The 24,049-nt window shown below is 48.7% G+C and overlaps 1 protein-coding gene across 13 annotated transcripts in view; it reads left to right on the top strand.

Moving 5' to 3' along the window:
- Window positions 1–24,049, top strand: part of Ggta1 (glycoprotein alpha-galactosyltransferase 1 (inactive)) — an 88,394-nt gene that overhangs the window by 51,508 nt on the left and 12,837 nt on the right. For 8 of the 13 annotated variants that reach the window (XR_005873162.1, XM_013122045.3, XM_013122046.3 and 5 more), the window contains 5 exons: window positions 1,740–1,828; window positions 7,098–7,133; window positions 9,775–9,840; window positions 10,650–10,751; window positions 16,587–16,724. Coding sequence is in view for 12 of the 13 variants with exons in the window: in XM_013122045.3 (XP_012977499.1) it covers window positions 1,749–1,828; window positions 7,098–7,133; window positions 9,775–9,840; window positions 10,650–10,751; window positions 16,587–16,724 (422 nt within the window). In the remaining variant the exon portion in view is untranslated. The other 5 variants (XM_040735601.1, XM_013122048.3, XM_040735603.1 and 2 more) reach the window with 5 other exon arrangements.

The raw sequence follows: 24,049 nt of genomic DNA, 5'->3' as shown, positions 1-24,049 counted from the left end.
CCGCGGGCAAAGAAGTTTGCTGCCAAGCCTGAGGACCTGGGTTCAATTCCTGGGACTCTGTCTTAGTTAGGGTTCCTATTGCTGTGATAAACACATGGCCAAAAGCAACTTGGGAGGCGAGGGTTTATTTCAGCTCACGGTTCTGAGGTTACACTCCGTCACTGAGGTCACACTCCCTCACTGAAGGAAGTCGGGGCAGGAACCTGGAGGCAGGACCTGGTGCAGAGACCATGAAGGGAGCTGCTCAGGCTCTGTCAGTCTGCCTTCTTACGGTTCCCTAGCTAGCCTTTCTTCTTGGGGTCTCCGGAGCCCCACCCACCACTGTGGTACCGAGGGCTGGAAGTTGGGATCCATGGGAGTGGCCAGGAGGGCAGAGGGAGCAGGTAAGATCCGTCTACTCAGGGTTCTTTTCGGCAGGCCTGGTCTCCAGGTGTCCGATGCTCTGTGCAACAAGGCCAGGTCCTGTTGCCTTGTGAGGTGCATGGCCAGAAAGAGGAGGCCTGGCACCGAGTGGCTGGCTCATTTGTGGGTCAAAGGCATGTCCTGTCTGAGCTCCTGGAATCTCAGAGAGCTGGCACGTCTCCAGGAACGATTTCTCCCCACCCAAGGAGGGCTGTAAGGTATCAGAGTGCTACATCAAACCTCATGATACGGGGATAGCAACATGCAGATGTCCAATACAATTGCTCCCTCTCTTCGGCCATTAGAACAGCCTGTGACTTTCCCCACGAATTCTGGGGTTTGGTACCTCCCCCCACCCCTCAGCAGGTGAACACAGATCCGGTCCTTCGCCACCCCAAAGGCTCTGGTGCCTCCCGAACTCCCCGTGGACCTCTGAGAGCTCTGTCCTCCCTGCCCACCACACCTCTTCTCGTGCAGCGATTTGGAGGTGCAGTTTTGCTGTATGTTCTAAAGCGTCCTGTCCAGCTAGCCCGTCGTGGATGACACTCCACAGAGGCCCTCCCTCACCTCCTTATGTCCTGTCTTCATCTCCAAGTCACCTTTTCTGTCCCTTCCACATCTTGCCTTCCCTGATCACCGCACTGGAGCACTTCCCAGGCTCTTGTTTTCCGCCTGTCACCCCCCCCCTTCCTCTCCCAGTTCTCCTGCCATTCCAGTTGTTTTTGCTTGCCTGTGGGTGTGTGTGAGCGAATTGGGTGTGGCTGGGAAGTGGGCAAGGCCTCGCCTATAAAGAGGCATTGAAATGTGTCGTCAGCACTCCAGGGACAACAGAGTTGGGGAGTGGGCAGGGCTGCCCCGGAGTCAACAGTTCTAACGCCTACCTCCTCACCTGCCCATGCCCGCATGGCCGGGGCCGGGGCTGCGGCTCCAGCATCCTTCCTGGAGCATGCAGTGTCATTAACCACACTGGCCTAATTTGCCATCACCAGCCTGTGCGCTTGTGCAGGGACACACGTCTCAGCCTAAGTGAATCATACACAGATGTATCCTGTTAGAGACGATGTGGGCAGAGGCCTTTTGTAGACTATTCTATGCGTGCGAGTGTTTTGCCTGTGTCTATCCGAGACCCAGTATGTCTGGTACCCGTGGCGGCCAAAAGAGGGAGGGCATCAGATCCTCTGAAACTGGAGTTACCGACTTTGTGAGTGACATTTGGATGCTGGGAACTGAAGCCAGCAAGTGTTCTTAACCATTGAGCTGTTTCTCCCTCCCCAGAAGCCATCCCTCACTCCAGATTTAATTTATTTAATCTATTTTCCCTCTCCCCCTCCCCACAGGAGAAAATAATGAATGTCAAGGGAAAAGTAGTCCTGTCGATGCTGGTTGTCTCAACTGTGGTTGTCGTGTTTTGGGAATATGTCAACAGGTAATTATGAAACCAGCTAGAATTGTGGAGATGGGAAGGCTGTTTTCATTCTGTGTGACTGGTGCCAGCTGAGTGACCAAGCAGAGTGATCATGAGGAATTGAGCCATAAACAGGATTCCACCCTTCCTGTATTCTCCAGCCCTGGATGGTTGCTAAAACCACAGACCATCCAGGTAACTTCTGCCTAAGTAATTATCTTCCTCCTTGCCACGCTCCTAGTATCTTACATTTCTGTAGGCTAAACCCAGAGAAAAGGCACATTAAGCAAAAAAAACACAGTCTCAAGTAATTTGCATAAGTAGACACAAGAAATTTCAAGCCGGGCAGGCTGGTGTGTGCGTGAGAATCGTATGTTTGAAGCCAAGATTGTCTGCATAGTGACCGCAGGGCCAGCCATCACTTTACAGGGAGACCCTGACTCAAAAATCAAGTCAAGTAAAATAAAGGGATAGGAGAGGTAACTCCGCAGTTAAGAGCTCTGGCTATTCTTTCAGAGGACCTGGGTTACGTTCCCAGCACCCACAAGGTGGCTCACAGTCACCTGTAATCTAGTCCCAGAGGATCCTACTTCGTTTTCTACGCTGCATGGGCACCACACACAAATGGGGCACACCCATACATCAGGCACAATGCTCACACTCATCAGGCAAAGTGCTCACACACATAACATTTAAGATAATAAAAATAAAGGGAAAGCGGGAAATAAAATTCAGATAGGAATTCCACAAGAAACCAGCCCTAAGTCCCTGCAATCCTAAAATATTTGTAAGGTTTAAAGGAGCTGTCCCAGTGGTTGGATTTGGTGCAAAAACACATACTAAGTTTTACTGGTGATTCATTTGTGCTGGATGAAACTCTGTCCCTCTCTTCTTCCCCTCCTGGCTTTGGAGAGCAAGATGAATTAAATGTTTCTCAGCCATCGAACTCAACTGTGAATTAAGATCTATTGTCTGCTTCTGCTTCTGGAAGCTCCAGTGCTGGTGGTCTCAGGGAGGAGATAGAACTCCACGGCAAAGCCCCAGCAGGTCCCTAAGAAGGGACACTGGCTGAGCTCCACTCACCTCCAACGAGTGCATTCCTTGTATAGCTAACTGTAGGAGCTGTCTCAAAGATGACTGTTTTCACAGTGGAATGTTTTAGTGGCCCAAGAGTTCTAGCAGTCTGGGTTAACATCTTCTCATTTATCTCTTTCAGAATATTGAATTTTAAAGTTGGATGAGCCAGCAAACCTCTAGGAGGGGCAGCCTCCAGTCAGAATGCAAAAGATATGAGTTTCAAGGTGTGACAGACATGTAACCACTTCTAGAATGTTCTGCTGTTTCATTCTGAAAAGCTAAGTTTGAGAAAAGGTGTGACAAGCTAGAGTGTGACTTAGAAAGTCTGGAGAGTGTGTCATTTGAATTGAGGAAGCTAGTTCAAGTAAGAGATGATTCCCCAGTTGGGTATGGTGACCCTTAGGCTATTGGTGCTGAAGAGCATCCTGGCTAGACCATAAAGCCAGACTGCCTGGTGTGTCATAGGCTTCTGTTCACTGACTGTGTGACCTTGGGCGAGCTACACAGTTACTCTACTCTTCGGTGCCCTGCCTTTCAAAATGGGGATAATATCCCAGTGCGGTTGATCATACCTGCAATCCCCACACTTGACTGGCCAAGGCAGGGGGATCTCTATGAGCTGAAGCCAACCTGGGTTACAGTAAGGTGAGGCCCACCTGAAAACAAAACAAAACAACAAAGAACACAGCTCAGTGGAAGAGCGCTTGCCTAGCACGCGCAATGGCGTGGTTCAATACCAAAGCCACAGATGAGCAAACAGGAAACATTCCCATCATCTATATCACCCATTCTCTGTCACCATAGCCAGGTACCACAACTTGGGTGGCTTCAACCACAGGAACTTATTTCTCAGTTCCCAGGGGAAGCTTTCGCCTTGGCTTGCAGACATCTACCTTCTCCCTGACCCTGTACGTGATGGAGAGCAAGCAATTTGCAGTTGTTTCCTTTTCTTACAGAAACACCGGGCCCATCATGAGGTGCCACCTTTATATGCCTCTCTAAACCTAGCTGTTTCTCAGAGGCCCATTTCCAAGTGCCGATGTCATACCGGGGACAGGGCTTCAACAGTTGCAGTTAGGGTGTCCACAGACACTCACTGCACAACAGCAGTGTTTGCACTGATGGGCAGATACGGCATCAGGATTGCAGCAGGTAGAAACTCACTCCAACCGCTAGAATTGTCCAAGAGAACAAGCGCCCTCTGGGGCTGGAATACTTGTTTGGATAAATGTCAAGCTCTGAAACTAAGTCTGATTAGGTAACCCTGACGTTGTCTGATTAGAATTGTGCCTCTGTGTCACGAGTGGTGCACAAAATGAAGACACAATGACGGGAGAGATGGCTCACGGTTTAAGGCTGTTGGTGCTCTTCCAGAGTTCAGTTCTCAGCATCCGCATTGGGCAGCACACGGTGGCTCACAACCATCTGTTACTCTAGTGTCAGGGATCTGGCGCCCTCTTCTGGCCCCCATGGGCACCAGGCCCAGAAGTGATGCACAGATGTGCATGCAGCCAAAATGCCTACACACAGAAAACATTTTTAATATCAGTCAATCAGTCAATAAGTGAAAAGAACATCACCTAGGAAAGCATTTGATTTGAAGCTGTTTGAAAACGCAGTACTGTATTTTTGAGCTGGAAGAAACCTCAAAAGTTAATAAAACAACAACAAAGAAGATGATGAAGCTGGCTGGAAGGTTCTGAGCACACGCCAAGCCCCAGGCTGTGTGCAACACCTGTCTTAGGATAGCTCTGCAAAGTGGGAGTAACTTTGGGTGATGAGGGCACCAAGTCTCAAGAATATTTATTTCATGATCACATCTTGGGAAGACTTGAGTCCCCTGTGACCTGCCTGTGAGTCAGTCACTCAGTTAGTGCACAATCCTTCCTTTAGCCAAGCCCTCACATTCAGGTGACCAAATGGAGACCAGCCTTGGGGGCTGGCTCAGCAGTGGTCTGCGTATTTATTGTAAGTAGAATTGGATCTAGTGATCCAATGTCCTAGACTCCATCTAGAGCTCCTGTCTGCCCGGTGCACAAAGACATGGAGGCCAAATAGAGCTCCTCCCCCTAGGGTGTTAGGGTCTGAACAGGTGAGACCTGTGGATGGATGACCAGTGATTCAAAGTGGATGACGGACCTGGAGGGAGAGAGGAGACCATGAGATCCAGAAGGCAGAGACTGCCTGGCCTGCAAGGAGGTTCAGTTTACAGATGCTTAGGAAGCAAGTCCTGCGGCCAGGCACCGCCCTGGGTGGGAGGGTTGGGGGCTAGGGAGAGGTGGTTTTTGGGATGTGCCTGGTGGACAGACGAGTGCATGTTGAAGTGTCAGTTTAGCATGGCTACATTTGAAGGAGTCTGGGAGATGATGGGAAGAGTTTTAAAAAAGATGCTGTTAAAGAGGTGTGGCGACAAGTGTGTTAACTATAGCTACAAAACAGTTCCCTGAATGCCAGGCAGGGTTCTGAATGTTGGGTTGTCTCCCCCTGCTCCTCAGTGTCTCCCCCTGCTCCTCAGTGTCTCCCCCTGCTCCTCAGTGTCTCCCCCTGCTCACTGTCTCCTTTCCCTACTCATTGTCTCTTTCCCCTCCCCAGGCTCAGACGTGGGGGGTCTGCACTTGATTAGCACAAGTTCCATGAGAAGGCTCTCGGGACACGCCTGCTCTTCAGGGTGAGGGTGGGGACAGAGTGTCTGCAGTGGTGTGAGGATTCCCTAGGCAGCTGGATGTAAATTGCCTGGAGCAGTGCCTGGCTAGGTTCACCAAGGCACAGCATCAGTTCGCTGATTTAGGAACCAGGAACTTTTAGGGAGAAGCTGGAGGGGGTCAGAGGGCAGAAAGGCAGGTGGAGGGGGTCAGAGGGCAGGAAGGCAGCTGGAGGGGGTCAGAGGGCAGGAAGGCAGCTGGAGGGGGTCAGAGGGCAGGAAGGCAGCTGGAGGGGGTCAGAGGGCAGGAAGGCAGGAGCTTGATCCCTAGGAGGAGGCTTGAGTTCCAGCACAGGGGGAGGAGTTAAGGGCTAAAGAGACAGTGATAGAGTCTACGGAATGAACGAATTCAGGCATAGGACGTAGGCACAGGGTCTCTGCACAGAACCGAATAGCTCAGTATGGCACTAGGTCCTGCCACTGGTTTTGTTTTGGGGACAGGTTCTCAGTATGTAGTCCCGACTGGTCGTTGCTATGCAGATCAGGGAGGCCTCAAAGTTGTGGCCTCTGCTGCCCAAGGCTGGGATTGCAGGCACCAAACCGGCCACGCCCTTCTAGAAGTCGTGTTGTTTATATTCCCCAGAAGTCTCTGTCTGGTCAGCACTGTCTTGAGCCGCGGCTGCCTTGATCGCTGCCACACCCAACTGCCCTCCACGCGGTCTCTTCCACGCTGCTGCTCTCCAGCAAGGCTTCTCACATTTGCTCTCCAACAGCTCTTCACAGGCGATGGCCAGTGGGTCTGACCTCCGGCTCAATCTCTCTCCTGCCTTAGGGCCTTTGCATGTCGTTTACTCTGCTGGGAACACTTCTGTGTCTTTTCACCTCGGCGGACTTCTCTCCATGCTTCAGAATACAGTGCCTTCTCCAGGAGTCTTGCCAGGCCCTCCTTGGAAGGGCCCCATGCTCGCTTATCCCGTCTCTTGCGCCCTTGGTGGCCTGACTTCTCTGTTTCGTGCTCCTGGGTAATGCGGCGCCTGCCCTGGCGTGCAGTGAGCCCCTTTACCTGGTGTGGAGGACAAGCCCAGCAGGCACTTAGAGAATGAGTACAGGTGATGTCCTAAGGTCACTGGCCTAGTCTTCTAGGGATCAAGTTAGCCTCACTGTCTTGGTTTATTAAAGTGATGCCCTTGGGATCTGCTCTGTTTAAGGGGTCCGAGCTGAGTGAGCCAGGCTCTGTTTCCTGGGGGAGAGAAATCCTCCGTGGGGGATGGCTGGCCATGATCCTTCCTCCTCCCCGCCCTGGGCTTCCTCACTGCCCAGCATCCGAGAATGTGGTGGAGGGGGACCTTCCTGTGAGGAACAGCTAACCAGAAGGGGGATCCCCAAAACAAACAGGAATTGAAACCATCAAATGCCCCTTCCCTTCCCTGGCGTTGCTTGTGGGAATCCCCAGGGCCTTTGTCACTGGTCTCAAGGGAAGACTGAGCCTGGGAGGGGTTAGAACCACGGCGGTGAAACGTCTCAGAGAACTAAAGGTAAAGTGACATCTTTTTCTTTCTCGTTTGCCCTTAGCCCAGAAGGCTCCTTCTTGTGGATATATCACATGAAGTAAGTGCTCCGAACCCTGCACACCTGCTGGATGTCTCCTCGCCTGGTCTTTAACCCCCGCAGTTGATTCTCAGCCACTAGGGGTGTTCAGGCCACAGTGGGAGTGTGGGGGGGCAAGGAGAAGGAGGGGTGCCTAGGGTCCTGGGGTCAGAACTGTACCCTGCCAGTCCCCAGACTGGGGTTTATAGAACAGCGACGTGTTTTGCCCTCAGTGCTGCTCAGGGGACTCTTCAGACGGTGGCATCTATCTGATTGAGGGAAGAGCTATGTTAAGCTCTATTTTCCCGTCTTCGGTGTGGTGGCCAGGAAGCTCGGAATAAACGATTCTCCTTAACTGCTTGTCCCACGCCTTATCCTTCTTTGAGTGTGATCCATTTCCAGGCATTACAGCTGAATTTATCCTTACTGCTGAGGGACCTTGGCCACATGCCCAAACCCACAAAGCCCACACCTCAGCTTAAAAATGAGAATAAATGTGAAAATTTCATTTGGGATGGCCAAGGTCATGTGAAAATGCATCCTGGGGTTACCAAATCATTGTGGGGAGGGGCTGGGGTGTGTGCATGTGTCTGTAGGTGCGTCTGTCTACGTGTGTACCAGTGTGGGCCAGGAGGCAACTTGGATTATCTTCCTCTATTATTCTCTACCATAGTTTTGGAGACGAAGTCTCTCACTGAACCCAGAGATCATCATTTTTGGCTACACTGAATGGCCAGCCAGCCCCGGGATCCCTTTCTCTCCCCCTCCCCCACCACGTGCTCTCCCTGACTTCAGTGTGGGTGCTGGGAATCTGAACCCAGGTCCTCGTGTGTCTGAGACGAGCACTTTACCTATGTGTTCCTGACCACCAATATTTCCCTGTTAAAAAATCACCTATGTGTGTGCCTGTGCGTCTGTGAGTGTGTGTCTTGATCTGTGTGTGTCTCTGTGTGTGTCTGTGTGTGTGCCTGTGCGTCTGTGAGTGTGTGTCTTGGTCTGTGTGTGTGTCTCTGTGTGTGTGTCTATGTGTCTGTGTGTGTGTGTGTGTCTGTCCGTGTGTGTCTATCTCTGTGTGTTTTTGTGTGTCTGTTTATCTGTGCCTGTGTGTCTGTGCCTGTGTGTCTGGGTCTGTGTGTATGTCTCTGTGTGTGTGTGTGTCTATCTCTGTGTGTTTTTGTGTGTCTGTGTTTATCTGTGTCTATGTGGGTGTGTGCCTATGTGTCTATGTGTGTGTGTGTGTCTGTCTCTGTGTGTATGCACATGTGCTTGTGTGCCTGCACGTGTACACGTGGTGATTGGAGGGTAACTTGGGTCTTTCCTCTACCATATGGGTTCCAGGAATTGAACTCAGGTCGTCAGACTTGGTAGCAAGTACCTCTTTACCCACTGAGACATCTTGTTGGCCTTTTTTTCTATTTCCTGTGATTTTTATTCTTATGGTGTTTCCCACTTACATAACCACACCTTTGGTGCATTAACCATCTCAGACACTTCCAGATGAACTCTCTAATGGTTTTCTTAGCTAGGATTGGGGAAGCTTGCCTGTCATCTCAGCCAAAGGCCAAGTGAGAGGATTAGCCTGAATACACAACAGGACCCTCTCCCCTAATACTGTGTCTCTGTTCGGGGTAATCTTGCTGCCTTTATCCAACTTCCCCCTTTCTTTTCTCATCCTAGAGATAGAAATTACAGACTTGCACAATGAGAGAATATGCAAACTTTCTCAAGTTGGCTAAGATGGCTTCTAACTAGTTTTCTAACTTCTGTTTGGCAGTCCTCAGACTTCACGAAACAGGTTGGGCAACTGGGCTTTTTCTGACTGGCCTTTGTAACACACACACACACACACACACACACACACACTTACACACTTGCGCTATCATTCTCGAGAAGATGCATGGTTTGTTTTTTGTTTTAGTTAAGATTACCCCATGGGGCTAGGGAAGGGGTTCAATGGTTAAGAGCACTGGCTGCTCTTCCAGAGGTCCTGAGTTCAATTCCCAGCACCCACATGGCAGCTGACAACAGTCTGTAACTCCAATTCCAGGGTGTCTAACACCCTCGTACGGACATACATGAAGGCAAAAAAAAACACTAATGCATATGAGATTAAAATAAATAATTAAAAACAAAAGATAACCCCTCACTGTAGTCATGTTCTGTCACCACGCTCTGCTGTCTCATTGGTCATTACCACAGCCACTCCCTCAGCAAGCAGAGCTCTGGACCACAGGCTTATTTGTTCCAGGGGCCCCCATCATTGTTTTTCCTGCCCCTCATCCTTCAGGGGCAGAGTGCTGGGGGCTTCTCGGAAGAGGCAGCTGAGGCCTCTCGGGTCTGCCCTCTCCTTTTTAGCTCAGGCTTTTGCTTCTCCCCAGTATATGAACTGGCAGCTTAAAATTCTCTTTTTGATTGTTTGTTTTTTGAGATAGAGTCTCTCTATGTAATAGCTCTAGCTATTCTGAAACTTGCTCTGTAGACCAGGCTGGCCTTGAACTCACAGAGATCCGCCTGCTTCTGCCTCCTGAGTGCTGGGATGAAGGTCTGTACCACCAGTTTTAATAGTCGTATCTGGCACTTAGGAAAAACGTTGGAACCCCCTCCATCCAGGCGGGGACTAGCTTGTTTTCCAGAAGTGTTTATATGCCTTTCCATTTCCTAGAATTCCAGAGTTTGGTGACAGCAGCGGGCAGAGGAGCTGGTGGCCCCCGAGCTGGTTTAACAATGGGTAAGGGATGGGGTAGGCTCTTCGTCCCCCCCCCCCGCGTTCTCCTCACTCACTCTGGCTTACTGAAATCTCTCAAGGAGTCCCTTTGTTGTTGTTGTCTTTAATTTCTGGTGCTATTGTGTGGTGCATGCGTGTGTGTGTGTGTGTGCGCGTGCGTGCGTGCGTGTGTGTGTGTGAGTGTGTGAGTGTGTGTGATGTATGTATGAGTGTGTTGTGTGTATGTGGTTGTGTGATGGGTGTGAGTATGAGCAATATGTTTGTGAATGTGTATGTGGTGTGTGTGCGTGTGTGTGTGTGTGTGTGTGTGTGTGTGTGTGTGATGTGTGTGTGAATGCAGATACATGCATGCCACAGCACACATATGAGGTTAGAAGACAACTGTCTTTCTGATAACTCAGGTTTTCAGGCTTTCGTGACAAGCAGTTTTCCTGAAGGAGCCTTCTCACCAGCTCAGAGGAATCTAACTTACAAGTGGGATTCTAGAGTCTCTCTTTCTCTCTCTCTCTCCTTCCTGTGCCCTTTCTCCAGTTAAGGTAAAGTTTAAAGTTCAGAATAGACTCCTCAGTAGGACATTCCTCTGAAGGGTCCCACTCCCGGGATAGCCAATGGTTACAGGGTCATTGAAACCTAACTGCTGACCTGCATGGTGGCAGGAGAGACAATTGCTGCCCCTTTGCCTGAACTCTGTAGAATCCATGCCTAGTGTTGTAAGTGACACACATACCTCTCTCCACCTGAGACACAAGTCAGAGGAGTCCCCCGCTGCCCGGCCCCTGGCCTCACCCAGCTTCCTTTCTCTTTGGACACAGGACCCACAGTTCTCAAGAGGAGGATACAGAAAGGGGGAAAGGAAAGTGGAGAAACGAGGACCGCATTGAAGAGCTCCAGCTGTGGGACTGGTTTAACCCAAAGTAAGGAGAGAGCCAGTGCTGAGGTTGGAGCTGGGGCGGGCCCGGCAGGCTGGGGCACGCTGAGTGTGGAGCTGGCGGGAAGCGGGTGTCTTAGCGGCTGCAAACCTTCATCAGTGGCTAAGCAACTGATGTCTGGGTGCTCAGTCAAACAGACTGAGCACTGTGATAATTGCAACAAGGAATGTTGCCGGTGGTAGGTAAAGCATAAAACACAGGCCACATAGGATCTATGGAAATCTGCAGGCTCTGGAGTGGGCCACATAGGATCTATGGAAATCTGCAGGCTCTGGAGTGGGCCACATAGGATCTATGGAAATCTGCAGGCTCTGTAGTAGGTCAGGAAAATCCTCTCTACATTCAGCGAACTCCTCATCCCTGAAGTAGGAATCCTGAGCTAAGAGATTTCACTCATTACACAAGCAAACAACAAATTTCTATCAGAAATTAGCATGTTAGCTAGTTATTTTCCAAACTTCTAGTCAAAACCAGGTGTGGTGACGTTCACTTGTAATTTTACACTGGGACAGTGGGGCAGGGGATCTCTAAGGCTTGCTGGTCAGTGAGAAATTGTGTCTCAAAAAAAAAATCTGAATGGCACCAGAGGAAGAACACCAAGGTTGTACTCTGGTCTACACACACACACACACATACACACACACACACACACACATATACGCACACACATATATACATATACACACATACACACACATATATACACACATAAATACACAAATACATACACACATATATATACATACACACATACATACACAAACACACACATATACACACATACATATACGCACTCATATATATACACACATACATGTACAAACACACACATGTACATGCACATACACACTTACACACACATACAACCACACATGCATGCACAAATAAAGAGTTTTGGCTTGAACCACCATCACATTGAAGCCTTCCCAAGGCACCAGAACCTGTTTCTTGAGTAAGCGAGTGACCAGATGGAGCCGGAACGGTGTGGTGCGCACACATTTCCATGCTGTGGTCCCTGCTTTCCGTCTTCTCCCCTCCTGGCCATTCTCCTTGCACTGTCTCAGCAAGGGCATCTCCTCTTCCTGCCAGGAGTTTCTGGGCTTTTCCACACTGCGTCTTCTTTGTGCTCTGCTGTGTTCAGCCCACGTGCTTCTCGTCCCTGGCCTGTGGCCGCGTGGCCGCCTGCCCGCCAGCCCGCCAGCCATCTCTGCTTGCCCCATACAGCCCACGTGGATTCCTCAATTCCTCAATTCCACCCACCCTGTTCTCGCCCACTTCCAACCTCAGGAAATAGCTCGGCTTGAGTCTGGGAGAATTGTTCCCTTGTCCACCAAGTCTTTATCCTTTATCAGTTCTTGCTCTCAGTCCAGTCTACAGCCTTCCTCCAATCCACTCCGCAGCCACTGCCCATTCATGCTGCCCTCAGGTGGCGGGCGATGTGTGGTCCACATTTTTTCCTAAGTCTACTACGTGATCCTTAAGAATCTTAACTATTGACTGACTTGTGTGCCTGTGACAAGGCACTCATGGAGACGGCAGAGGACAGCGTGTGGGTCCTGGAGATCAAACTCTGCTTGTCGGGTTTCCCACAAGAGCCTTTGCCTGCTGAGCCGTCTTGAAGGCCTAATTCACAGAATTTTAATACTTCTCTAGGTAACCCTTGGATACCATTAATGTACCTCTGCATAAAGACAATGAATTGAAAACCAACTCCTCCTAGTAACCCAAAGACCCCAATGCTTTATTCCAGGAGGTCTGTGGTTTTCCCAGAAGCTTTTGCCCTGTATGGTGGATCTGGGCACACTGAGGTCACATGGTGCCGAGTGCCCCAATGTCACACGGTGCCAAGTGCCCCCCTTAGACGGAAGGTGTTTGAATGGCCCTTTGCTGGCACCTCCCCTCCCTCCTTCTGGAACTCTGTCATGGTGATCTTGGCTAAGGCAGCTGACGGCATCACGGTGGCTTCCTTTGGGGATGGTGTTGTGGGTTTGATGACTAAGTTGCTTCAGGCCGGTTGCTCCTGGTCTCCCCCTCATGCTCCCTCCCACCTCCTGAATTTCCAGGCTGTTGTCTGCCTTCCTGGTCAAGGGTCACTAACGTGCTGGAATTGTCAGTGGAACTGAACAATTAACTGCTGGGAAATGGAACGTTTCAATTTTTAATTTAGCATTAATTTTTAATGGTGCTGTTTTGTCTTCCTGCTCAAGTAACCAAAGTGGACGCTGGGTTTCTAGAAGACAGAGCCTGAGAGGCCATGTGGCTGAGGGTGCTGGCAGGTTGATCACCTGAGGGGACTCAGGTTCTCGAGAGGAAGGACTAGTTGTCATTGCTGTGGGCCGGTGCTTAACTTCAGTTTGGCTCTTTGTACAAATTAGGTGACCAATGGCTCAGTCCCCTTCCCTTCCACTGCCTCCCTAGACTTGGAAAGTGGCAGCGGCTGGTTCGGAGATTTAATGCAGGGGTGAAAGGCTTGTACGTAGCTCCTTTCTCTCGTTAAAAAGAGACTTTCTGCCTCTCGTGTAGAACAGCAAATAATACTGTGGCTCGTATACAGCAGCAAGGCTGGCTGAGGAAGCCGGCCTGCTTAGAGCTCCTGAGAGAGACATCTTCCGTCACCGACAGGCCCAAACTCCTGGCAGGAAGAGGGAGATGCCCTTGCTGAGACAGTGACACATGAGGGAGGTGACGTTCACAATGCTGGTTTTGAGAAACAGAGTCTGTACGTGTTCACTTCCTTTCCCCTTTTGTTTTGTAATCCTGTCATTCAATAAAGCCAGGGTGCAGCAGGACTAAATGCATCACCAGGGCAGAGCTCTAAGGCGAGCGCCAGCAGAGCCAGGCCCTGGGAGCGCCTAACAAACACCAGCCACACAAAGCCAGGCCCTGGGAGCGCCTAACAAACACCAGGGAAACAAAGCCAGGCCCTGGAAGCACCTAACAAACACCAGGGAAACAAAGCCAGGCCCTGGGAGCACCTAACAAACACCAGCCACACAAAGGCTCAGGCACATCGAGATGCCACAGTAGCCACCGAATGGACAAAGGCAAACCTAGGGTTTACCCAGACTGTATCAGCACACCAGTGTCCATCTCAGGAGCAATAGGAACTGGGGGTCAAAGCACTGGACCCCAGGGAAAGCCTCTCTGGGTTGAGTCTCAGCTTTCCCTCTAGTAGCTGTGTGACTTCAGGCAAATTACCTGAGCCCTCTGTTCCAGGTTCGTAATTGATTAAATGGGAATCATAATCACTTGCACATGACTTTGACATAACGTAAGCCCTGTATATTCTGGTTCGGAGCACTGACAAACAATATTGCTTAATAGTTGAATTCAGATGTGACCTGTCTCAAAAGAATGAACCTTCACGTGGTACCAAGACTCACAGGAAGTGGTCCGCATTCATTTATGTAATTGTTAGCATCCATGGCCAGTTATATGGCTTTCCCTGAGCCTTGTTTTTCATACCTGGATAATGGGTATAACACGTCATGGGCCTGTGATAAGGACAAGCCTGGCTAGGGTTGGTAGAGTCGCTGTGGCATCTCCCATGTCTAAGGGTGCCCAAGCACCTGTGTCCACCCTGCAGCAGGCACACCCTATGTGCTAGAGATGGGGCCGAGTCTCACTCGGAGGCTCCAAGCAAGCTGGCATCAAGGCACCAGGTGGCCAGGAGAGCAGGGAGCCAGTAGGCCTTTCCCTAACCCTGCCACACACCAAGAGGAGGTACTTCCAGCTGTCCCGGAAAAGAAAGAGGCCAGCCAGATGCAATAAGGGCGGGGGGGGGGGGCAGGGTCACCTCGAGAGTCAGAGAGCAGAGCCTGGCGGGGTGGGGGGCACCTTCCCCGCCTGCGAATCAGGCTCTCCTCTGTGGCACAGGCTTGTGCACACCCTGCCCTCCAGCCGCTGTGGAAGGTGCGGGAACACTCCCCATGGCTCCTTCAGCAGCAGTGCAACATGCAGGCAGCCATCAAGGATCAGAGTGTGTCTCAGTGTCCTTGCAGACCCACGTGCCTCCCTGGTTGGCACCCCACTTCCCGTGAAGCACAAGTAAGGGCCAGACCCCACATACACACACCCCCGGGCGGGGTGTCAGCATTGGGAGCCTGTGAGCTCTAGGTTCAAACACTGTGTAAAGCTAAACAAGCTTGGCCAGAGTGTGTTCCGCCCAGCCAGGGCCTACCCTCTGTGTACATCAGTCTGTCCCAAGTGAGTTGGAGATCCAGTATGAGTCTACACTGCTAGGCGCTGCTGCCTTCTGTCCTTCCTGCCCTCAGCCTTCAGTGTCACGGTGGCTACCTGCCTGGCTTTTGGTGTTGCTGGGTCTTGTTCAAGCTCTCTAAGTAATGAAAACAAGCCTCCTGCTGGCTCTTGCGTCCCCGGTGAAGAGACAAGGTGGGTGAGTGGAAGGGTCTTTGCCAGAGCTCTGCTGTCCAGCCATGTCTGTGCTGTGCACCCCCAGGCCCTTCCTCTCTGGCCACTTGCGTGTCCTTGCCTGTAAAATGGGACTGGTAACACCAGCCCACCCCAGGGCAGCCCTGACGACACGCTAATTAAGGAAACTGGAGAGGCGGCACTCGGAGGAAGCTCTTGCTCCACTCTGCTAGCATGGGTTCAGCTCTCCCGCATCCGTGTAACATGTTGGCTGGGTGTGGCAGCAGGACTGGTGATTTCACTGCTTCGAAGCTGGAGACCGGATTTCCCAGAACGAGGTGCTGGCTAGACTAGATGGACTCTTGAGGGAGTGAATAAAGACTCCCAACATCAACTTTGGATGTACATACGCTGCACTCACATACATACAAACATGCAATCCACATGTGCGATTTTTTAAAAAGTTTTAAAACAGCGAGAGAGTAGTGAAAAACGAGAGGAAGGGGATTATTCGATGTGTTCCTATTAGAAAGAGGAACACACAAAGAGGTCTGGTGGCCCCCTAGCTTCGTCTTTGGGCCCTGCTGGCGTTTAGGTTTAAGTACTAGGCAGGAGGTGTGCATAGCTAACTGCCCACCATCAACCCATCCGTCTCACCACAGCAGACTGCCTTTCAGTGTGGTTTCCCAAGTTGTTACAACTTCTGAGACCGCTTCCTAGTGAGGCAAGGTCCTCCTCTGGCTGGTACCAGCCTGCGCTTTTCTCTTCCCGCAGTAGGAGGCTGCTGGAGAAGTCCCCATTCCTTGAAGCACATTGTCTCAATGGCCTGCTAGCCAAACGGAGGGGTCACGCATGTCTCTAGAGTGTCTTCATCCTGCAGGCCGAGGACACCAGCATCCCCTGAGTCTGGGGCCCTATCTGGCCAAAACAGGAAGAGGCCTTTCTCTCTCAGCTCTGACATCTCTCTCCCATCACCGTGCATCCTATCTTAGCGTCTTCTCAGGCTCTGATGATATTCTCAAGGATCAATAGCAACCCAAACATGTCAGTTAGGGGCGTGCCGGGGTGTGGATCGGTTGGTAGACTGTCTGCCAAGCACACATGGCGGCTCATGAAGAGGGCATGCCTGTAATCTCAGCACTTGGCCGGTGGAAAGACAAGAGTCAGAAGTTCAGGGTGATCCTGGGCTACATAGGGAGTGTGAGGTCAGCCTTGGTACATGAGCAGACAGTGTTTCACAATGTCACTAGATGAGGATCTGAGAAGGTACCTGAGCAGCCCTCAGTGGTGCCTGGACCCACTGCTGCCCGGGGAAATGTCACAGCTCCTATTCAAGCATTTAGGATTCAGACGCAGTCGCCATGACCCTTGCTGGACCCCTCTTCCTTGGCCAATCTCTCACCTTAGAAAAGAGGTCCTGACTCACAGTGTTGCATGTTTTGTCACCAGGAACCGCCCAGAGGTTTTGACGGTGACCCCATGGAAGGCACCAATTGTGTGGGAAGGCACTTTCGACAGAGTTCTGCTGGAAAAGCATTATGCCAACCAGAAAATCACCGTGGGGCTGACGGTTTTTGCTGTGGGAAAGTAAGCGAACTGACAAACTTGTCCTTGATGCTTTTCTTGCTCTACCGTCAAAGTCATAGTGAGGGACCCGCAGCGCTGCAGAGACCCTCCTCGCTTTGTCTGAGTTACTAGGTAGGAGACTTCCATTTCCTTTCTGACGAAGGCTGCGGAACAAAATCAACAGTAGGTAAGTCCACCCATTCCCACCACAGAGCGGAGGGAAACTGTCTTCAGTGCCACTGGAAGCCAGAGCTAAGCCTACCTGCTGCTCCCTCCTCCCTGAGCTCCAGGGCTTTCCTAGGGAGGCCCCGAACGCTAGCTGTTAATGCCCAGGGCCAAGGACAGGGTTAGAAGTTCTGGAGTCTGCTCTGTGCTCCATGATCAGAGCCTGCTGAGCCTGGACAGGTTCTGGCTGCTGCTCTCCCCTATTTAGAGCTTGACCCAGAAACCTCGTACTCATTCTCGAAGCTATGTCATTGGTTTTAAAGTCTAACCCATTTTATCTTCTTAGTAAATTAACTATTTTCCCCTAAAATAAAACATTAGGTTTAGTTTTTCCTTCTTTTCTTTCTTTTTTTCTTTTCCTTCCTTCCTTCCTTCCTTTCTTTTTTTGAGGCAGAGTTGTGTTTTAAAGGATGTTTTAGGAAAAGCTGAGTGAGGATTGAGAGAGAGAGCTGCCAACAAAGTAAGACATATTGGAGAATGTGGGTGTAGGCTTCTCTGAGAGAATCACCCTGTGCTTAAAAAAAAAGTTTTGTATGTTTTGTATCTAGTATATGTGTGTAGGCCAGAGGATGGTTTTCGGGAGCTGTCTCTCTTCTTCCACTATGTGGGTTCTGGGGATCCAACTCAAGTCTTTAGGTTTGGCAGCAAGTACCCTTACATACTGAGAATCCTTGCTGGTTTTGTTTCCTTTTCTGCCCTCTGGGCCTCTGGGTTGGTACCTGTTTTGAAAAAGTCACAAAGTCAACAGGATGTTGACTCCCCTGCCATATTCTAAAGGAGTAGAAGGGGCAGTTTGGCCTGACCTTGAACTTTGACAAGGACCTAAAAAAAGGCACCGAGATGAAGTCACAGGACCCCCACAGTGCTCAGTGCTGTCCTTGGGAAGTTCTAGCATTGCTCAGCGTGGTGAGTCCCTGGGGCCCAATGGCATCCCAATGGGAAACAGTGGCTGTGTGGTTTGGACATTTCATTAGAAGAATTTGTATTTTTAGGGATGGGATTCAAAGTTCAATTTAGCAAGAACTTTTAACACAGAAGGGATAAGATAGCCACACTGCACATTGATTTGACCCTGGTGTTTCCCCAAAGAACAGAATGAACCCACTGTCCCACAATGTGCCCAAATTCTGAACCCCGAAATCACCAAGAGGCCCATTTCGATGCAAAAGCAAAGAGTCTTTTATTGTAGATGTTTAACGAGCTAACCCCATTAGCCACTATGGCGAATGGCTAGAGAAAGACCCCAAGCAGAGATCTTAAAGGGGCAGAGTAAGGGGAGTGTCTAGGGGTATGAGACAGTCTCAGGATTGGTGTGCTTCCAGGTTTGGGTGACCCACCCTGTGTAGATTGGTCAACTGGTTGTTATGGCCCATAGGCCCTCCCAGGACAGTTGCTATGTTCTTCACATCACTGTTGTGCACTGTCCATAAAGCACACCCAGAGCCGTAAAGCACAGCCCCATCATCTAACTTCTGATTGGTTCCTTGCCACGAGGAGGGCATCTGACCTTAGTGACCAGGACAGGAGTGGCAAGGTCATGCAAGCACATTTTAGCCTGTAATGGCTGCTAAAATGGGGGACTGGTCACTACACTATCACCTAAACCTGTGCAGAAAACCAACCAATTCCTGAGCAGGAGATCTAGTCATTCTGAGCTCAGGGATTGAAATTTGACCAATCCCCACGTGGAAAGCTCCCTGGAAAAACTCCGCCCTCCTACGAATCCCTATATAAACCCTGTGTCAGTCAGCTTGTAGTTGTTGCCTGGCTGGGTAGCCACTCTCCTGGATTCTTCCCTCCCAATAAATCTCTTGAATGAGGTTTGGGTGAGACTCTCTTTCGATGTTGTAGAGACGACCCTGGGTGGAGCCGAGCCAAGCCTCAACTCTTTTTGCCAGGGCTGGGGAAACCTTCCCTGGTGAAGTGAAGTTGTTACACTCCCTCTCCCAGGGACTGGAGCCAAACTGTAACAACTTTGCCAGGGAAACCCTCTCCAGTCAGAGCAGAACTGATACGCTGGGAAGCCTCTCCCTGAAGCAGGGCTGTGAGCTGCTATGCTTACTGTGCCCTGTGGTATTCTGTGACCCCCAAGTGCCAGAATACTTTTCCATCTGAGCTGTAACACTCAATATTCTTTGGCTCCCAAGTGCCATAATCCAACCCATCCAATCCATTGAAATGCTTACACATGGCGGCTCACAGCTGTCTGTAACTCCAGGTCCAGGGGATCTGGCATCATCACACATACACACAAGCAAAACACCAATGCACATAAAAACAAATTATTGAAAAAAGAAAGAATGCAGATATTTTTTAAATTATTGCATTCACAGCACTGTGATTGGCCAGTTGTGTGCTCAGTAAACTGCCTATGGTCCGTAGTCTCTGTGTGCAAGTTTGAGGTTTGGAAAGAGACCACCTGACTTGGCCCTCATCTCTGCAGTCTCCTTGGCATGACTTGGGAAGACAGTCTGTGGCTTGAGCTTGTAGAAGGCATCACTATAATGTTACTCAAATGATAAATAGACACATTGACATATCTCATCTGTTAGAATGACCAAATAAATAAATAAATAAATAATTACTGACAATGTCAAATGTTGAAAAGATGTGAAGTAATCAGAACCCTTGTTTACTGCTGGTGGGAACACAAAATGGTGCAGCCATTTTGGAAGACATTTTGTCAGTTGCTTGCAAAACTGAGCATGCTCTTATCATAATCTAGTCATCAAATTCCTTGGTATTAACCCAAGTGTGTTGAACACGTGTCTACACAAAAACCTGCATATAAATATTTTTAGAAACGTTACTCGTTATTGCTAAAACTTGGAAGAAGACAAGTTTTCCTTTGGCAGGAGAATGTAAAAAATGAATTGTGGTCAGATCAGATAATAGAATATTATTCTTGCTAAAAAGTGAGCTATCAAGCCACAGAAAGCAAGGAGAAATTTTTGTCACTAAGTGACGAACCTAATCTGGGAAGGTTCCTGTGCTGGCAGTATTATGTCACCTTGTCACAACTGGAGTCACCAGAGAGGAGGAGCTTTAGAGCTGGCTGTAGGGCATTTTCTTATTTAGTGATTGATGGAGGGGGGGTCCAGCCCATTGTGGGTGGTGCCATCCCTGAGCAGGTGGTCCTGGGTTCTATACGAAAGCAGCCATGAGGAGCAAGCCAGTAACCAGCACCCCTCCATGGCCTCTGCACCAGCTCCAGCCTCCAGGTTCCTGCCCTGTCTGAGTTCCTGTCACTTTTTTTTTAAATAATAATTCTTTAACTTTTTACACATGTTACTCCCAGTTCCCTCTCCCTGCCCTCCTCCCCCACCTCCCCACATCCCCCAACCTCCAACTCCATCCCCGCTCTGCTCCCCAGGGAGGGTAAGGCCTTCCATGAGAGATTTTCAGAGTCTGTCATATCATCCCGGGGAAGGGCCTAGGTCCTCCCCCATGTGTCCAGGCTGAGAGAGCATCCCTCCATCTGGAATTGGCTCCCAGAGTCCATTTGTATGCCAGGAATAAATACTGATCTACTCTCCAAGGTTCCATAGATTGCCAAGGCCTCCTCTCTGACACCCAGGCTTGGAGGAGGGTATGTGGATCAGTCCCATGCTGGCCTGTCAGTCATCAGTCTGGGGTCCACGCATTCCCCCTTATTTAGGTCAGCTGCCTCTGTGGGTTTCACCAGACAGGTCTTGATTCCTTTTCTCATCACTCCTCTTTGCAACTGGGCTCAGGAGTTCAGTTCAGTTCAGTTTTAACTGTGGGTGTCTGCCTCTGCTTCCATTAATCACTGGATGAGGATGGCATATAAGGTAGTCATCAATCTCATTATCAGGGGAGGGCATTTAAGGTATCCTTAATGCCGGTTGGTGTCATTCTTGTAGATCTCTGAAAATCTCACTAGTGCCAGATCTCTCCTCCAACCTATAATGGCTCCCTCTTTTATGGTATCTCCCATCCTTCTCTATTCTTACCCTGACTCAACCTTCCTGCTCCTTCCCTCGTGTCCTCCTCTCCTCTTTTTCTTCTCCCCCTCTCTTTCTCCCATCTCCCTCTCTCCTCCCCTCCCCCCTGCTCCCAATTAGGAGATCTGGTCCCATTCCCCTTCTCCAGGTTACCATGCATATCTCTCTTAGGGTCCTCCCTGCACCCCAGACTCTCTGGCAGTGGGATTGTAGGCTGGCACTCCCCTGATCCATGTCTAAAATCCACATATGAGTGAGTACATACCATGTTTGTCTTTTTGTGACTGGGTTACCTCACTCAGGATGGTTTCTTCTGGTACCATCCATTTACCTGCAAATTTCAAGATTCCATTTTTGTTCCGTCCCCCACCCCACCGCTGCATAGTACTCCATTCTGTAAATGTCCCACATTTTCTCTATCCATTCTTCAGTTGAGGGGCATCTAGGTTGCTTCCAGGTTCTGGCTATAAAATAATGCTGCTATGAATATACCTGAGCAGATGCCCTTATTGTATGAGTGTACATCTTTGGGGTATATGCCTAAGAGTGGAATTGCTGGATCTTGTGGTAGACTGATTTCCATTTTTCTGAGTAATCTCCATAGTGATCTCCAAAATAGCTGCACAAGTTGGCACTCCCACCAGCAATGGAGTAGTGTTCCCCTTTCTCCACACCCTCTCCAGCATAAACTGTCATTAGTGTTTTTGATTTTAGCCATTCTGATGGGAGTGAGATGGTATCTCAGAGTTGTTTTAATTTGTGTTTACCTGATGGCTAAGGAGGTTGAGCACTTTCTCAAGTGTCTCTCAGCCATTTTGGACTCCTCTATTGAGAATTCTCTATTTAGTTCTGTACCCCACTTTTTAATCAGATCCTTTGGTGTTATGGAGGCTTGCTTCTTGAGTTTTTTGTAAATTTTGGAGATCAGCCCTCTGTCAGATGTGGGGGTAGTGAATATCTTTTCCCAATCTGTGGGGTGCCTTTTTGTCTTGCTGACTGTGTCCTTTGCTTTGCAGAAACTTCTCAGTTTCAGGAGGTCCCATTATTAATTGTTGATCTCAGTGTCTGTACTACTGGTGTTATGTTCAGGAAGTGGGCTCCTATACCAATTCATTAAAGGGTACTTCCCACTTTCTCTTCTAAGAGGTTCAGTGTGGCTGAACTGATGTTGAGGTCTTTGATCCATTTGGATTTAAGTTTTGTGCAAAGTGATAAATAAGAATCTATCTGCAGTCTTTTACATGCCAGCTTCCAGTTATGCCAGCACCATTTGTTGAAGATGCTTTCTTTTTTTCCATTGTATAGTTTTAGCATCTTTGTCAAAGATCAGGTGTTCAAAGGTTTATGGGTTAATATCAGGATCTTGAATTCAATTCCATTGATCTACCTGTCTGTTTTTGTGACAATACCAAACTGTTTTCAGGACTATAGCACTGTAGTAGAGCTTGAAATCAGGGATGGTGACGCCTCCTGAAGTTACTTTATTGAACAGGGTTGTTTTGATTATCCTGGGTCTTTTGTTTTTCTATATAAAGTTGAGAATTGTTCTTTCAAGGTCTGGTATTTTGATAGGGATTGCATTGAATCTGTAGATTGCTTTTGGTAAGATTGCCATTTTTACTATATTGATCCTACTTATCCAAGAGCATGGGAGATCTTTCCATTTTCTGGTATCTTCTTTAATTTCTTTCTTTAAAGACTCAACGTTCTTGTTATACAGGTCTTTCACCTGTTTGGCTAGAGTTACCTGAAGATATTTTATGTTGTCTGTGGGTATTGTAAAGGGTGATGTTTCTCTGATTTCTTTCTCATCCCTTTCATTGTCTCTATATATAGTAGAGCTACTTGTTATTTTTGAGTTAATTTTGTATCCTGCTACTTTGCTGAAGGTGTTCATCAGCTGTAGGAGTCCCCTGGTAGAATTCTTTGGGTCACTTATGTAGAATATCATATCATCTGCAAATAGTGAAAATTTGCCTTCTTCCTTTCTAATTTGTATTCCCTTGATCTCCTTTTGTCGTCTTATTGCTCTAGCAAGAACTTCAAGTACAATATTGAAGAGATTTGGAAAGAGTAGACATCCTTTTCTTGTTCCTGATTTTAGAGGAATTGCCTTAAGTTTCTCTCCATTTAGTTTGATGTTGGCTGTTGGTTTGCTGTATATTGCTTTTATTATGTTTAGGTATGTTCCTGTTATCTCTGATCTCTCCAAGACCTTTATCATGAAGGGGTGTTGGATTTTGTCAAAGGCTTTTTCAGTATCTAGTGAGATGATCATGTGGTTTTTCTTTTTCAATTTGTTTATATGGTAGATTACATGGATGGATTTTCATATGTTGAACCATCCCTGCATCCCTGGGATGAAGCCTACTTGATTATGGTGTATGATTTTTCTGATGTGTTCTTGGATTCGATTTGCCAGTATTTTATTGAGTATTTTTACATCAATGTTCATGAGGGAGGTTGGTTATGTCTTTGTGTGGTTTGGGTACTAAGGCAATTGTAGCCTCGTAAAGAGTTTAGCAGTGATCCTTCTGTTTCTATTGTGTGGAACAATTTGAAGAGTATTGGTATTAGCTCTTCCTTGAATTTTTGGTAAAATTCTGCATTGAAGCCATCTGGCCCTGGACTTTTTTTGGTTGGAAGACTTTTTGTGGCTGTTTCCATTTCTTTAGGGGTTATAGATCTATTTAAATCGCTTATCTGTTCTTGATTTAATTTTGGTAAGTGATATCTATCCAGAAAATCATCCATTTCCTTTAAATTTTCCAATTTAGTGGAATACAGATTTTCACTATGACATGATGATTCTTTGGATTTTCCCAGTGTCTGTTGTTATGGCCCCCTTTTCATTTCTGATTTTGTTTTGTTTAGTTTTGTTTTGAGACAGGATTTCTCTGTATTGTTTTGGAGGCTGTCCTGGAACTCGCTCTGTAGAGCGGGTTGGCCTCGAACTCACAGAGATCTGCCTGCCTCTGCCTCCTGAGTGCTGGGATTAAAGGTGCGTGCTCTTTCTGATTTTGTTAATTATCATGTTCTCTCTCTATGTTTTGGTTAGGTTGGATAAAAGTTTGTCTCTCTTGTTGATTTTCTCAAAGAGCCAGCTCTTTGTTTCATTGATTCTTTGTATTGTTTTCTTTGTTTCTTCTTTATTGA

The sequence above is a fragment of the Mesocricetus auratus genome, unplaced genomic scaffold (assembly GCF_017639785.1).
Source record: "Mesocricetus auratus isolate SY011 unplaced genomic scaffold, BCM_Maur_2.0 Super-Scaffold_100047, whole genome shotgun sequence".
Taxonomy (NCBI): domain Eukaryota; kingdom Metazoa; phylum Chordata; class Mammalia; order Rodentia; family Cricetidae; genus Mesocricetus; species Mesocricetus auratus.
This window is presented reverse-complemented; position numbering and strand designations above follow the sequence as displayed.